Source organism: Vanessa cardui, chromosome 27 (assembly GCF_905220365.1).
Source record: "Vanessa cardui chromosome 27, ilVanCard2.1, whole genome shotgun sequence".
NCBI classification, from domain to species: Eukaryota; Metazoa; Arthropoda; class Insecta; order Lepidoptera; family Nymphalidae; genus Vanessa; species Vanessa cardui.
In genome coordinates this window covers 8,245,548-8,261,663 of record NC_061149.1, presented here as the reverse complement: position 1 = coordinate 8,261,663, position 16,116 = coordinate 8,245,548, and the positions used below count along the sequence as shown (strand labels likewise).

The 16,116-nt window shown below is 61.4% G+C and overlaps 2 protein-coding genes across 2 annotated transcripts; both read right to left on the bottom strand.

Annotated features, from left to right (window-relative positions):
- Nucleotides 1-286: 286 nt before the first annotated feature.
- Nucleotides 287-3,025, bottom strand: LOC124541012 (the record flags this gene model as incomplete). The annotated part of the gene is made up of 8 exons (XM_047118785.1): nucleotides 2,946-3,025; nucleotides 2,521-2,819; nucleotides 1,931-2,358; nucleotides 1,614-1,878; nucleotides 1,218-1,475; nucleotides 885-1,026; nucleotides 656-765; nucleotides 287-454 (listed from the first exon to the last, which is right to left on the bottom strand). Coding segments are annotated over exons 1-8 (1,750 nt in total), but the record flags the coding sequence as incomplete, so codon positions are not given.
- A 9,349-nt stretch (nucleotides 3,026-12,374) lies between these two features.
- On the bottom strand, nucleotides 12,375-14,675 carry LOC124541011 (the record flags this gene model as incomplete). The annotated part of the gene is made up of 3 exons (XM_047118784.1): nucleotides 14,565-14,675; nucleotides 12,951-13,469; nucleotides 12,375-12,716 (listed from the first exon to the last, which is right to left on the bottom strand). Coding segments are annotated over exons 1-3 (972 nt in total), but the record flags the coding sequence as incomplete, so codon positions are not given.
- Nucleotides 14,676-16,116: the final 1,441 nt, after the last annotated feature.

Sequence of the window (16,116 nt, the reverse complement as noted above, 5' to 3'; positions counted from 1 at the left end):
GCTGGAAGACCCGTAATGCCGCCCAGGCCTCTTCACTCGCGACCATCTTTCTAATGAGGGCCGGAAGCGATAGGTCCAATCCAATTACCGTGGACAGGGCTGCGCGAGGCTCCGCCCAGGCTGGGCACTCTGCGCGCGTATGCTCGGCCGTGTCCACGGCTCCGTTCGTCACAATGATGACAGACCACCGACGGCTCTCTCCCGACCACTTCGCACAGGTATTTGGCGAAGCAGCCGTGACCGGTTATGAGCTGCGTCAGGTGGTACGTCAGTGGGCCGTGCTTACGCTCGACCCACTCTCGCAAAACGGGCCGGATCGCCGCCACGAGTTCCCCACTGGCATCCGGAACTCGCAGCCGATCCTCCCACTTCTCCATGAGGCGGCGTCTTGCCTCCTCCCTCCAACTGCTGTACCTCGCGCAGTTAGCGGTCCGTTCCCGCTCGCTCTTGCCGCCTTGACCCGCCAGTAGACACTCGAGTTGATCTCGGCCTCGAGGTCCCATGGCGGGCTTCCGGACAAGCAAGCCGGCCGCGGTTGAATGACACCGTCCGGTACGCCCGAGCCGCCCTGAGCGCCATCGCACGCTGCGGGACGTCGCAGCGAGGGCGACGTTGACGCGATTGCTCAGAGCGTCCGCCCCATATTCGGGCGTACCGTATAGTGCCATCGAACGCACCACGCCGGAGTACAGCCGTCTGCAGGAACCGCCCGGTCCACCGACGTTGGGCAAAATCCGCCCCAACGCTCCGGCTGCAGCCACCAGTCTTGGGGCCAAGCGCCGGAAGTGCTCCTCAAACTTCCGACCTACCATCGAGGACGAGTCCCAGGTACTTCATCGTCGACCCGATGGTGATGGAAGTTCCGCCGACTGTTATGGACATGCCCTGAAGGTGGCACGTTCCGAGGTCCATGAAAGACTAGGGCCTCGGATTTGTGCAAGGCCACCTCAAGGCCCAGAGCACGGATGCGGTGGACCGCAATGTGCCACTCCCGCCGTGGCAAGATACGCCGCCTCCCGATGGGTACTGCCGCGGGCCGACACGAGGGTGTCGTCAGCGTAGCAGGTCACGCTGACCCCCCGCAACGTGGCCCCGCGCAGCACCCAATCGTAGCCGATGTTCCACAGTAGCGGCCCCAAAACCGAGCCCTGTGGAACACCGCAGGTCATAGCCCTCCTGCTATCTCCCTCCATCGTCGGGAAACACCACCGCCCTACCCGAGAAGTAGTCGGCGATGGTTCGTCGCAGATAGTCCGGAACGTTGTGGTATCTCAGGGCTTCCAGTACCACTTCCCAGGGCAGAGTGTTGAAGGCGTTGGAAATATCCAACGACACTGCCAACAGCACCCCACCCCGAGAGACCTCCTCCTCTGCGACCTCCCTCAATCTGGCGACTGCGTCCAACGTCGAGCGGCCCCGGCGAAAGCCGAACTGCCACTCGCTCAAGCCTGGCTCCATGCTACCGACTAGACGGGCTGCGATTATACGCTCAAAGAGCTTACCCGCTTCGTCGAGCAGCACGATGGGCCGGTAGGCCGACGGCTGATCGGGGGCTCGTCCCTCCTTGCGGATGAGAACGAGCTTACCCGTTTTCCACCGATTCGGGAACCTACCCTGAGCCAGGCAGGCCGAGAACAGTTGGCACATGCCATCGCCCAACTCCTCCGACGCGATCGCCAAGGCGCGTCCCGGTATCCCGTCAGGCCCGGGGGCTGTCCTCTTCGAGCAAAGCTTCAAGACAGCCGCGCACAACTCGGCCTCGGTAACCGGGAACGCCTGGTCCGGCACTTCCCTAACGAACTCGGGCTCCATCGCCGGTGGGACGAACGCTCCGCGCTCCGGAAATAGTTCCTCCGCGATCCGTCCCAGAAGCCGCGGCTGGATGGTGGTGGTGAGCGGGGGTGTCCAGGGTCCGGAGCTTCTGCCTCACGACCCTGTACGGTCTCCCCCACGGATCCGCGTCGAGAGACGCCAGCCACTCCACCCATGCCGCTTCCTTCGCCTGCGCGATGGCCTTTCGGAGCGACACGCAAGCCTCCCTGTAGGAGGTGTAAAGAGCCTCCTCCAGGTCGTGATCGCGTATCCGCCTCCGTCTGGACCTGGCGTATTGGCGGCGGGCCGCAACACACGCCCTCCGCAACGTTCGTAGCTCCGGGCGCCACCAGTAGACTCGGCGACGTGGAGTCTGAGGCCTCACCCTCGGCATCGCCGCATCGCAGATGCGAAACAGGGCGGCACCGAGTCGGTCGGCCTCTCGGTCGACCTGGACGACCGGGTCGGAACCGGCGCACCAGGCCTCCACGATGGCCGCCTCTTTTGCCAACTGGCGATCGAGACGACCAAGACTCCACCGCGGACCTTCTGACCGCTCAACAGCGGGCCGGACGACGGGAACCGCGGAGACATCAAATCGGATATATCGGTGATCCGATAGAGTCTCCACCCCCGTCTCCACCCTCCAATCTCGAACACGGCGGGCTAGGGCGATGGACGCGAACGTTAAGTCCACGATTGACTCGCCCTGCTGCCGCAGGCACGTGCTCTCCGATCCTCTGTTGATCGCCGTGAGTCCCGATGACACGGCCCACTCCTCTAACACCTCTCCTCTGGCATCGGTCGCAGGGGAGCCCCAAGCCGTGGATTTGGCATTGAAGTCCCCCGCGACGATCACCGGACTCGGTGAGTACTGCCCGACCAGAGCCCCGACCTCAACGAGAAGTTGCTCGAATTCGGCGAGACTCCGGTTAGGAGAGGCGTAGACTGCTACGAACGCAGTTCCGTTGACAACGGCGGCCACGCACCCTCTGCCTTTGGCAACCCTATCGATCGCAGGGGCGCCGGGAATGGCGGGAGCGACGATGGAGATCACTCCCTCGTGGTCGGAGACCCAGTCGTCCCGTAAATGAACGACGTAGGGCTCCGCCACGATTGCCACTCCGATTTGCCACTCCGCCATGCTCTGGACTAGAAGGTCCTGGGCTCTGGCGGAGTGGTTTAAATTGGCCTGGAGACAACGCAGGGCCATTATTGTGCGGTCTCCATAGGCACCTCAATCCGTTGGGACACGGTGACGGGCCCTTTCGTCACCGCACCTCCCGTTCTTTTAACAGGGCGACCTTTGCCGCCCTGGCACGCCTTACTGCCCAAGACGTGCGTCGCAGTTTTACCGGCCGCTGAGCACAGGATGCAGTTCGCTTCAGCGGCGGTGCATTCGCGGGCCTTGTGGTCGGGCTGACCGCAGCGGAAGCACAAACGGCTGCGGTCCACACCCCTGTCACAAACGGCCCCCATGTGGCCTCCTTCTAGACACTTATAGCAGCGGAGTGGCCTCGGCTCGAGCAAAAGCACTCGGGCCGAGATCCACCCCACCTTGACTCGACCGGTCACCATAAGTTTCTTGGCCGCTATGACAGGGCAGCTGAGCCAGAGCGATCTACAGCCATTGGCAGACCGAACTACCACGCCCGGCCTGATCGCTCCTTCGGAGCATCCTCCCTCGCTGGCTACAGCTGCCACCACCTCCTCCGACGACACCGAGTCGTCCAGATCCATGACTCTGACCTCGACGCATTTCGTCGGTCGATGGATCTGGACCTCGTCCGGGTTGAGGACGCTGCGAAGCTTTTCCGCAAGGGCATCCGCCGACTTCTCGGCGTCAGCGGTGCCCGGCGGAATCTCGAGCATCCGCGCTCCCGTTGCCGCCGTTCTGAAGCGGACCGTCGTCAGGCCAACCTCGCTGAGCCTGATCTTGCTCTTGGCCTGAGCCAGGACGGTCTCATACTTCAGGCCCTTCTCCTCTGCACCGGGTCTCAAGGTGATCGTGATCACCGCGGTGCGAGGAGAGCGAAGCCTTTTACGTTCCCTCTTCTTATCCTTCGCCGTTGGGACGGTCTTCGGCGTCCCTGTCTTCGCCGGTTTTGTAGCCGTCGCCTTCTTAGGCGGTTTCGGGTTCGGCGGCTGCCGAACAACAGTCGCCCAAGACACAGAAGAGCTGCCCGGCTTCGGAGTCGGCGCGGGGGCAGTCTTCTTCGCCACAGCCGCTGCCGCCTCCTGGGCAGCCATGCTGGGGCGTTTCGACTTCTTCTTCGTCGAAGAAGTCGAGGCCGTCTTCGCGTTACCCTTTTCCGCGGCCTTGGCGGCGGACGGCACGGGTGGTGCCTTCGCAGCAGGGACCGTAGTCTGCGCTGCTTGGCTCTGCTCTGCTCTACGGTCTGCGGCCAGCGGAGGTCGCAGCCGAGGCTCCGGAAGGAGGCGTCGCTCAATGCCCTCCATCCGGGCGTTCAGCATATTGCTGAACTGCTCCCGGCTGCTCCTCAACGCTTCCTCCATGATGCGTTTTAAGTTATCCTCGCTCGGTTGTGGCGGCTTCTTGCGCATTTCGGCCACTTCCCGTCTTAGTTCCGCCAACTGGCCGGAAAGCTTTGCATTGGCAGCTTCCAGCCGGGCCACTTCCTCCGACATGGTCAGGGCTCTAAGTTCCGCCACCGCACCTTTGATGGTGTCAGCGGCAGTCTTCAGGGCCCTGACGAAGGTACCCTTCAGATTGCCAGACTTGTTGGCAACCTGAAGTACCACGTCCAACGCCTCCTTCACAGTATGGTCCAATGCAGCGGACGTCTTTTGAGCGTCCTCATTGGTCGCGTCCATGTGACGACTCCGGTTACGAGCCGCTCTCTCGTCTAAATTAACTTTGGCCGCTTCACTGTAAGCGGCCAGGGCGTCTTCGGTCTCGAAGCGGTCCTCTCTGGCCTTCGTTTTCGCCGCACGGAGTTCCGCTTGAGACTTGCCCAAGCCCACGTATTTACCGTGAGTGGGCGGCCGGCCTCGCCCTCTCTTATTTGCGGGTTTAAGCCACCTCGCTGAGTCCGAGTTTTCACTCAGCTGCACGCTCGCGTCACTTTCGGAGCCAGAGCAGCTATCCTCAGCGTGGGTCCGCTTCTCACCCTTCCGCCGTTCGTATGTCACATCCTTGTGTGGAGAAACAAGTGACTCCACCGTCTGCATGCTGCAAACTGAAGTGTCCGACTCTGAGAGTCCTTCAGCTTGCGCAGCAGGTCCTTCGTGTTCCGAGCTTAAGGAGCTCGGAGTCCTTTTGGGGTTTTTGTTTTTTAAAGCATCCATATAAAGTCCCACGAGTGTGGGGGAAGTGTCGGTCCGCCCAGGTGGTGCCCCCTGTACCTGGGTAAGCCTTGCGTGACTCGTCGAGGGTGTCGGCCGGTGCCCTGACGAGGATCGCGGTCGCGACTGAACTTCCCATCAGCCATGCATCCCCTCGTGCCGCGTCGCCACTTGGGATTCGGGGTGATTTTTATAGAGGTTGTCTTCCTCACGGTCCGGCCGGTTAAGGCAAGACCCGCGGTCCCGCTCGAGGCCGCGAGACGTGTTCCACGACACCTCACTTAGCGGGATTACGCGTTCCTCCTTCGGTCTCCGAGGTCAATAAACCCCGGAGACAAAACACAGAACATGTTATAGACGCCACAAACAAATTTTACAATTCACACTATATACAACATGTAACGAATGACAAGACAAAACAGCACCAGACGTTACACAAAACTCCCCTTTGCCACGAAGCCGCTCACACAGTCCACTCTGCTAATCAGAGAAGTACCAGGAGCGGTCCGTGGCATACCCTCCCCGTCAGTCTTAGCCGTTGCCGACGACAAAAGATCGCCGACACCGTTGCCCAGGGTGCGCCACGAGGAGGCGACTGACATGCACCCCAACCTAACCTAACCTAACCTAACCTAACCTAACCTAACCTAACCTAACCTAACCTAACCTAACCTTTTTTTTTTTTTTTTTTTTTTTTTTTTTTTTTTTTTTTTTTTTTTTTTTTTTTTGTTTTACTAGGAGGAAATGCATTTACGCATTCCGCCCGGTCGAAAGGGGGGACCGGGACGGATATGTGGGACTCCCGGGGCAGAAGGCCCCGTCCTACCCACTAAAACCTCCTAGGATTTCCGCCTTCACCGCAAGGCGGCAGGACTGCGGGAACGCACGTGGCTCACCACCGCGGCCCCGCCAGCGGCCGTCGCTGTAGAAGGGCGACTCGTCTGTAGAGCGTGCCAAGATGTTGTGGCACGCTTCCGTCTCCGCCTCCGTCAGAACCGTGACGGACTCCCCCGAGTCCGCCACTGGAGGCTAGGCGGCAGCGGGTGTAAAGGTCCGCTGCCGACTACGCTGTGTCACGTCCGGGTAAAGCGGCAGCGGATGTAAAGGTCCGCCACCGCTGTGTCGAATCAGGTCAATGCAACCGGCCTAGATGGTCACGGCGTCGTCGACCAGGTCTCCGTCGACGCAACGGGAGGGAGTTGGTGTCGTCCTCCCGCTGTCGTTCCGCCTTCTCCTTGGCGGACATTACGACCTCGCTGAAGGTTCGTAATGCCGCCCACGCTTCTTCGCTCGCGACCATCTTGCGCACTAAGGCCGGAAGCGAGATGTCCGGTCCAATGGCCGTGGACAGGGCTGCGCGAGGCTCCGCCCAGGCTGGGCACTCTGCGCGCGTGTGCTCGGCCGTGTCCACGGCTTCGTTACCACAGTGGTGGCATGTCGGTGCAGGCTCTCTGCCGACCACGTCACACAGGTATTTACCAAAACACCCGTGGCCGGTCAGGAGCTGCGTCAGGTGGTAGGAGAGTGGGCCGTGTTTGCGCTCGACCCACTCTCTCAAAACAGGCCGAATGGCCGCCACGAGATCCCCACCGGCATCCGGAACTCGCAGCCTTTCCCTCCACATTTCAAGAAGGCGTTGTCGTGCCTCCTTCCTCCACTGTAAGACTTGGGGTGAGTTCCCCTCCGCTCTTGCATCCTTGGCCCGCCAGTAAACACTCGAGTTGATCTCGGCCTCGAGGTCCCATGTCGGGCTTGCAGACAGCAGACAGGCTGCGGTGTTGGACACCGTACGATACGCCCGAGCCGCTCTGAGCGCCATCACCCGCTGCGGACGTCGTAGCGAAGCGACGTTGCGGGCGCTCAGCGCGTCCGCCCATATCGGCGCACCGTACAGCGCCATCGAGCGCACCACTCCGATGTAAAGGCGTCTCGCTGGATTGCCTGGCCCTCCAATGTTGGGCAAAATGCGCCCGAGCGCTCCGGCTGCAGCCACCAGTCTCGGGGCCAAGCGCCGGAAGTGCTCCTCGAACTTCCACCTGCCATCGAGGACGAGTCCCAGGTACTTCATCGTCGACCCGATGGTGATGGAAGTTCCGCCGATGGTTATCGCCGCTCCTTGAGGTGGCGCGTTCCGAGGTCCATGAAAAACAAGAACCTCGGATTTGTGCAAGGCCACCTCGAGGCCCAGAGCGCGGATGCGGTGGACTGCATGCGCCACTCCGGCCGTGGCGAGATAGGTCGCCTCGCGATGGGTTTTACCGCGGGCCGACACGAGGGTGTCGTCGGCGTAACACGTCACGCTGACCCCCCGCAGAGTGGCCCCGCGTAGCACCCAGTCGTACCCGATGTTCCACAGCAACGGACCCAAAACAGAGCCCTGTGGAACACCGCACGTCATCCTCTTCCTTCTCCATCCCTCCTTTGTCGGGTAAGCGACTGCTCTGCCCGCGAAGTAGTCGGCGATGATCTGCCGAAGGTATGGGGGCACTCTATGGTACCGCAAGGCCTCCATTACCGTCTCCCAGGGCAAGGTGTTGAAAGCGTTGGAAATATCCAAAGACACAGCTATCAGTACCCCACCCCGAGAGACTTCCTGCTCTGCAAGATCCCTCAAGCTCGCGATAGCGTCGAGGGTCGAGCGACCTGGGCGGAAGCCGAACTGGCGCTCGCTCAGTCCCGGCTCCATGCTTGCGACAAGGCGGGCTGCGATAATGCGCTCAAAAAGCTTGCTCGCCTCGTCGAGCAGCACTATAGGGCGGTAGGCCGACGGCTGATCGGGCGGTCGTCCGTCCTTGCGGATTAGGACGAGCCTACCCGTTTTCCACCTGTCGGGGAACCTACCCTGCGCAAGACACTCGGAGAAGAGGTGTCTGACGCTCTCGCCCATCTCGCCAAGAGCTATGGCTAGAGCACGTCCTGGAATGCCGTCGGGCCCCGGGGCTGTCCTTTTAGACCCGAGCTTGACGACAGCAGCACATAATTCCGCCTCGGTAACGGGGGACGCCTGATCGAGTTGGTCGTGATCGTTGAGAGGCGCCATCGAAGGTGGTATAAATTCTCCCCGCTCCGGAAAGAGAGCACCGACGACACTCTCCAGGACGTCTGGCTGAAGGGTGCTGGTGAGTGGAGGAGCCCAGGGTCGGAGCTTCTGCCTCACCAACCGGTACGGTCTGCCCCACGGATCGGCGTCGAGGGTCGCCAGCCATTCGCGCCATGCCTCCTCCTTGGCACGGGATATGGCTTTCTGCAGGGTGACGCAGGCTTCTCTGTAGGCGGTGTAAAGGGCCGCCTCCAGATTGTGGTCACGGACTCTTCTCCTCCTGCACCGTGCGTACTGGCGGCGAGCAGCCACACAGGCTCTGCGCAGTTGGCGGAGTTCCGGCCGCCACCAGTACACTCGACGACGCGGCGGGAGCGGTTTGGCCCGCGGCATCGCAGCGTCGCAGACGCGGGACAGCGCACAGCCGAGTCGATCAGCCTCTCGGTCGACTTGCACCACAGAGTCAGGAGCGGTCCCCCAGCTTTCGACGATCGCCGCCTCTTTTGCCAGCTGGCTGTCGAGACGACTTAGTTTCCAGCGAGGGCCACTCGACTGACCGACAGTGGCATGGGCGGAAACGGGGACCGCGGAGACATCAAACCGGATGTATCGGTGGTCCGATAGAGTCTCCACCTCCGTCTCCACCCTCCAGCCTCGAACACGGCGGGCTAGGGCGTTGGACGCAAACGTGATGTCGACGATCGACTCGCCCTGTTGCCGCACGCACGTGCTCTCCGATCCGCTGTTCATGGGGGTGAGTCCCAGCGACACGGCCCACTCCTCCAACGCCTCGCCCCTGACATCCGTCGCAGGGGAACCCCAAGCCGTTGATTTGGCATTGAAGTCCCCCGCGACTAACACAGGGGTTGGCGAAGCCTGTCCCACCAGAGCACCGATCTCCACCAGAAGTCGCTCGAACTCGGCGAGGGTTCGGTTAGGCGAGGCGTAAACGCCGATGATCGCCACACCACCGACGACGGCGAGCACGCAGCCCTTCCCCTTGACCACACACTCTATGGTCGGGGAGTCCGCGGCAGCGGGAGCGATGATGGTCACCACTCCATCGTGGTCGGAGACCCAGTCGTCCCGTAAATGAACGACGTAGGGCTCCGATACCACCGCGACGTCGATTTGCCACTCTGCCATGCTCTGGACAAGAAGGTCCTGAGCTCTAGCAGAGTGGTTGATGTTGGCCTGGAGACATCTTAGGGCCATCACTGAGCGGTCTCCATAGGCTCCGCCTCCGTTCGCCGTTGGGAAGTTGCTGCCGGGCCCTTCCTCACCGCTACTCCTCTCTTCTTGCCTCGGGCTGGACCTTTGCTGCCCTGGCATTCTCTAGCGCCGACGGCGTGTGCCGCAGGCTTACCGGCCGCTGAGCAGATGATGCAGTTTGCGTCAGCGGCGGTGCACTCTCGGGCCCTGTGATCGGGCTGACCGCAGCGATAGCACAAACGGCTACGGTCGACACCCCTGTCACACTTGGCACCCATGTGGCCCCCCTCCAGACATCTGTAGCATCGGAGTGGCCGCGACTCGAGCAAAAGCACTCGCGCCGACACCCACCCGACCCTAACCCTACCGACCGCCACGATCTTCTTAGCGGCCGCCACTGGGCAACTCACCCACAGTGAGCCCGTGCCGCTCGAGTGCCGGGCGAGAATGCCAGGCTTGATGGCTCCGGTCGTGCAGCCCCCGGCTTCGGCGACCGACGCCACGACCTCCTCCACCGTGACGGAGTCGTCCAGGTCCAGGACCCTGAGCTCCGCGCACTTGGTCGGACGGTGTATTTGGACCTCGTCCGGGCTGAATAGCTCGCGCAGCTTCTCCGCCAGGGCATCCGCCGCTTTCTCGGCTTCGTTGGTGCCTGGCGGTATCTCCAGCATGCGCGCTCCCGTCGCCGCCGTCCTGAAGCGCACCGCAGTCAAGCCGACATCACTCAATTTGATGCGACTCTTTGCGTGCGCCAGGACGTTCTCGTACTTCACACCCTTCTCCTCGGCACCGGGTTTGAGCGTGATGGTGATCACAGACGTGCGAGGGGGGCGTAGTTTCCTCTTCTTTTGTGCAGCAGGTCTGGTGGTCGCTTGCTGCACTGGTTTGTTGGCCGGCTTCTTCGGCTTCTTCTTCTTACCGACGACAGCGCTCCAGGTCGTCGGTGTGTTGTTCGGCTCCACAGGTGTTGTCGTTGGAGCCGACCTTCTATTTGCCGCTTCTTGGGCAGCTAGTGTTGGTGGCCGCTTCTTCTTTTTGCCGAGTTTGGCTGGCTCTACCACCACGCCAGCGGTCTCGGGCGTCCTCGCCGGGTTTGCAGCCGCAGCTGTCGCCTGCGCTGCCTTCCGGTCGGCGGCCAGCGGTGGCCGCAGCCGGGGCTCCGGAAGAAGGCGGCGCTCGATTCCTTCCATCCGGGCGTTCAGCATAGTTGCGAACTGTTCCCGGTTGGACCGTAGCGCCTCCTCCAACATCTTTTGGATGTGGCCTTCATCCGTTGGTGGTTGCTGGCGCATCTGAGCCACCTCCCGCCTCAGCTCAGCCAGCTGGCCTGAGAGTTGCGCGTTAGCCACCTCTAAGCGCGCAACCTCCTCCGTCATCGACATGGCCCTAAGGTCTGCTACCGCACCTTTGATGGTGTCGGCAGCTGCCTTCAGGGCTCGCACAAAAGTGCCCTTGAGGTTGCCTGATTTGTCGGCAACCTGCACGACCACCCCGATCGCCTCCTGAACGGCTGCATCGAGAGCGGCGGACGTCTTCGGCACGTCCTCAGCACTTACGGGTTGCCGGTTCCTCGATCGGGCAACCCTTTCGTCTAAAGCCTTTCTGGCCGCCTCGCTGTAAGCGGTCAGCGAATCCTCCGCCTGGAAACGATTTCCGTTCCCCCGTCCCCTTTTGTTAGCAGGTTTTAGCCACCTACTAACCGAATGTCCAGTGTCATTGCTGCCCTGCCGCTGACTCCCGTCGGTGTCCGAGCCAGAGCAGCTGTCTCCCATGTGAGACCTCTTCTCGCCCTTTCGTCGCCGCTGCTGAAATATGCTGCAGACCGATGAATCCGACTCGGAGAGCCGTTCCAACCGGACCACAGGTTCTTTCAGCAGGCAAGGGTCTATATTTCCCGTGCTCACCGTCAGGGCGCCCACATCCACCTCCATATCTCCTAAATTAGTAATATTTACATTTTTTCCTACTAAACTACTTAAACCTACGCCTTCTCTCTCCGTTTCAGTGTCCGTTATGCTCGCTGTTTGGTCGTTAGAAAAAATCCGTAGTGCGACTGTGTCCCCTCCAGATTCGTTGGGACGGTCCGATCCGTGAAGCGGATCGGAGAGGGAGTGACACCCTCCTGGAGAATATATTTCCTTAGTTGCACTCATAATGAAAAATTTTTGCCGGGGCTGCCGGCGAGACGCAGTCATGACCGGAATACCCTCCGGCCATGCATCCCATCGCGCTGCGTCGCCACTTAGGATTCGGGTAGTAAAATAAAATATACAATATTTACACCTTAAAATTAAAACACTAAATATTATATGTATAACTTACGACTACTTAAATATATTAACAAAACATATGTACACTCCTTCATTGCCGCCGGGCCGCGCACACAGTCCACTCTGAAGACAGAGAAGGACCAGGGCGACCCGTGGCGTGCCCTCCGCGTCAGTCTTAGCCGTTGCCGACGACAAAAGATCGTCGACACCGTTGCCCAGGGTGCGCCACGAGGAGGCGACTGACATGCACCCCAACCTAACCTAACCTAACCTAACCTACCCTACCCTAACCTTTTTTTTTTTTTTTTTTTTTTTTTTTTTTTATGGTTGGGAAATCCATCATGGAGACCCTCCGCTCTGGGGGAAGAGCGAAGGGTACTGTCAGACTCCTACTGACTAAAACCCAACCCGTGTCCTCCACGTGCCCATGAGTCGGAGGGGCGGGTATCGCCGAAGCATTCGTCGCACCCCTCCGACGGGCGTTGGCGCGCCTGATGTAAAGAGTCAGGCGCGCCCCGTCACTCACTGCGGCTGTCCACCCGGCCGCAGGACTCCACTACGAGGCGCGCGTGCGGAACACGACGCCGCCGCCTCGAGGCCTGTTGCTGGTCGGACGGCGAGACGCCCCGAGTCTGCCGTCCGCAGGCCACGCCCTAGGGTGGTCGTAAGTCGGCGACCACCCTGCGACGCCCAGTTCGTCTGCTGCGGGAGGGGAGAGAGGAGGCAGCCTCTCTCTCCCTTTCCGCCGCCTCCTTTGCGAGCATCACTTCCTCGCAGAAGGTGGCGACGGCGCTCCACCCTGCCTCGCTCCGCACCATCGCAGAGACGACGGCCGGAAGCGAGAGGTTCCCCGCAGCGACACCGACGGCCGCGACGAGGTCACGGCGCTGCTCAGCCCATGCTGGGCACTCCGCCAACGTGTGCAACGCCGTATCGTCGCGACCATCGCCACAATGGTGGCACTGGGACGTCGGCTCCCGACCTATGCGACACAGGTACCTACCGAAGCATCCGTGTCCAGTAAGTACCTGCGTCAGCCGGAAGCTGAGGGCGCCGTGGCTCCTAGTGAGCCACTCCTTCAGGACGGGCCTCACCGCCGCAATAGCGACGGCTTGCCCTGCCGTGGGTCGCGCCAAGCGCGTCTCCCACTCCGCCACTGAGACCTGGCGGAGCTCTGCCCTGCGTGCCTCGATCTGTCGAGGCACCAGGCGCTCACCCCGCTCGTCCGCCTCCGCGCGCCACCAATAGAGCGACGCGAGGAGCTTAGCCTCGAGGTCCCAGGGCAGCGATCCGGCTAGGAGGCTCGCTGCCTCGAAGGAGATCGTACGGTATCCCCTTATCATCCTGACGGCCATCGCGCGCTGTGGCCTTCTCAGCGCGGCGACGTTGCGGGCCGTCAGGGCATCCGCCCACACTGGCGCGGCGTACAACGCCATCGACCGTACGACCCCCATGTAGAGCCTCCTGCATGAGGAGTTGGGTCCCCCCAGATTGGGCAACAAGCGCGAGAGCGCTGAAGCGGCGCCCAACAACCGGGGGGCGAGCCGTGTAAAGTGCGGCTCGAAGTTCCACCTACTGTCGAGGACGAGTCCTAGGTACTTCATCGTCGACTCGACAGCGATGGACACCCCTCCTACCATGATGCTGGACCCGGGAGGCGGCTTCGTCCTCGGCCCGTGAAAACACAGGGCTTCCGACTTGTGCAATGCCACCTCCAAGCCCAGCCGCCGGATCCTTCCCACGGCATGCGCGACACCAGCCGTCGCGCGTATGGCCGCCTGCCGGTACGTCTTTCCACGTGCTGTAACCAGCGTGTCGTCGGCGTAACAAATGACGCCGACGCCGTGGATGAACGCACCGCGCAGGGCCCAGTCGTACCCCACGTTCCACAGGAGTGGACCCAAAACGGAACCCTGTGGAACGCCGCACGACGTCTCTCGACGACCCCACCTCTCTCGACCCGGGTACTCGACCGCTCGGTCCGACAGGTACGCCGCGACCACGCGTTGGAGGTAGCGCGGCACTCCGTGGTACCGGAGTGCTTCACGGATGGTACTCCAGGGCAAGGTGTTGAAAGCGTTGGCGATGTCGAGCGACACCGCCAAGACCACCTCACCCCGGGCGACTGCCTCCTCCGCGAGGGCCTTCACGCGCATGATCGCGTCGACCGTCGAACGCCCCTGGCGGAAGCCGAATTGGTTCTCCGCCAAATCCGGCCCCACCCTGGTCATGTGCTGAACGAGGCGACTGGCGATGACACGCTCGAAGATCTTACACACCTCGTCCAGCAACACGATCGGTCGGTACGCAGATGGCGAGTCTGCGGGTCGTCCCTCCTTCTTGAGCAAGACCAGCTTCCCGGTCTTCCACCGGCTTGGAAACTGGCCTCGCTCCAAGCATGCGCTCAGCAGCCCTGAGAGACGTGGCCCGAGTTCTCTCAGGGCGAGGACCCACGCACGGCCTGGAATGCCGTCGGGTCCAGGGGCGGTGTTCCTGATGCGAGCCACCGCCCCTCTGAGCTCTTCCCGGGTGACGGCGGGCACGTCGTCTTCACCCTCTTCCGCGTCACTGTGAGGCGGAACCATAGCCGGTGGTGTGTGCTCCGGTCTAGATGGAAACAGAGCACCCACCACCTCCTCCAGCAGCTGCGGCTGGAGACTCCGGGACAGCGGGGGAGCCGACTGGCGCAACTTGCCCCTCACCATCAGGTAAGGGCGTCCCCACGGATCTAGGTCCAGAGTCTCCACCAGCTCGTCGTTCGCTTGGGCCTTGGCTCGTACGATGGCCAACTGGAGTGCGCTCTTCGCCTCCCTGTAGCTAGCGTACAGTTCCGCCTCTTCACTCTCCTGCGCTTCTTCGGCCGCCGCTGTAAAGGGGCGGCGGCCTCTCCTCCGTCGTCGGCACCTCGCGTACTGGCGTCGCACCTGCGTACATGCGTTGCGCAACTGCGCAATCGACTGCGCCCACCAGTACACTTGGCGCCTGGCTGGCAACGGCCGGACTCGGGGCATGCCAGCGTCGCATATGTCCGACATGCTCTCCCGGAACCACTCCGCCTCGTCGTCGATGTCGGTAGGCCTGTCTGGCGAATCTAGCCAGGCCTTGACGATCGAGGCCTAACCTAACCTAACCTAACCTAACCTAACCTAACCTAACCTAACCTAACCTAACCTTTTTTTTTTTTTTTTTTTTTGTTTTACGAGGAGGAAAGGCATTTACGCCTCCCGCCCGGCCGGGGGACCGGGACGGGTATGTGGGACTCGACCGGGGCCATAAGGGCCCCGTGCCAGGGCAGAAGGCCCTGTCCTACCCACTAAAACCTCCTCGGGTTTCCACCGTACCGCGTGATGGAGGGGCTACGGGAACGCTAAAGCATACTTCCGCGGCCCCCCCGCGGCGACCGCCGTGAGGCGGTCAAATCTTTGAATGCGCGCCCTAGGGCGCGCCTTCCTCCGTTGCCTCCGTCCAGTAAACGTGACGGACTCCCCCGAGTCCGCCACTGGAGGCTGGGCGCCAACAGTGCTGACGCCCTGGTGGCGGCGGATAAGATGACAGGCTCCGCCGCCGACCACTGGTGTATCTCCACACCTGACGGTTGTCCACCACGTGTGAAATGGTGGACCACCCCTCCTTCAACGCTCATAACGAGCCCTCCGCTATATACATACATATATATATACACATTTATACAACTATTTACAATATTTACATAAATACATATTATACATATATACATCTCCTCCGCTAATTGCCAGCGAGGCCGCTCACACAGTCCACTCCGCCACCGATCGGAGAAGTACTAGGAGCGACCCCGCGGCCTTCCTCCGCGTCAGTCTTAGCCGCGGCCGGCGAGCAAGCTCAAGCCGGCCCCGTTGCCCAGGGTGCGCCACGAGGAGGCGACTGACATGCACCCCAACCTAACCTAACCTAACCTAACCTTTTTTTTTTTTTTTTTTTTTTTTTTTGTTTTACGAGGAGGAAAGGCATTTACGCCTCCCGCCCGGCCGGGGGACCGGGACGGGTATGTGGGACTCGACCGGGGCCATAAGGGCCCCGTGCCAGGGCAGAAGGCCCTGTCCTACCCACTAAAACCTCCTCGGGTTTCCACCGTACCGCGTGATGGAGGGGCTACGGGAACGCTAAAGCATACTTCCGCGGCCCCCCCGCGGCGACCGCCGTGAGGCGGTCAAATCGTTGAATGCGCGCCCAAGGGCGCGCCTTCCTCCGTTGCCTCCGTCCAGTAAACGTGACGGACTCCCCCGAGTCCGCCACTGGAGGCTGGGCGCCAACAATGCTGACGCCCTGGTGGCGGCGGATAAGATGACAGGCTCCGCCGCCGACCACCGGTGTATCTCCACACCTGACGGTTGTCCACCACGTGTGAAATGGTGGACCACCCCTCCTTCAACGCTCATAACGAGCCCTCCGCTATATACATACATATATATATACACATTTATACAACTATTTACAATA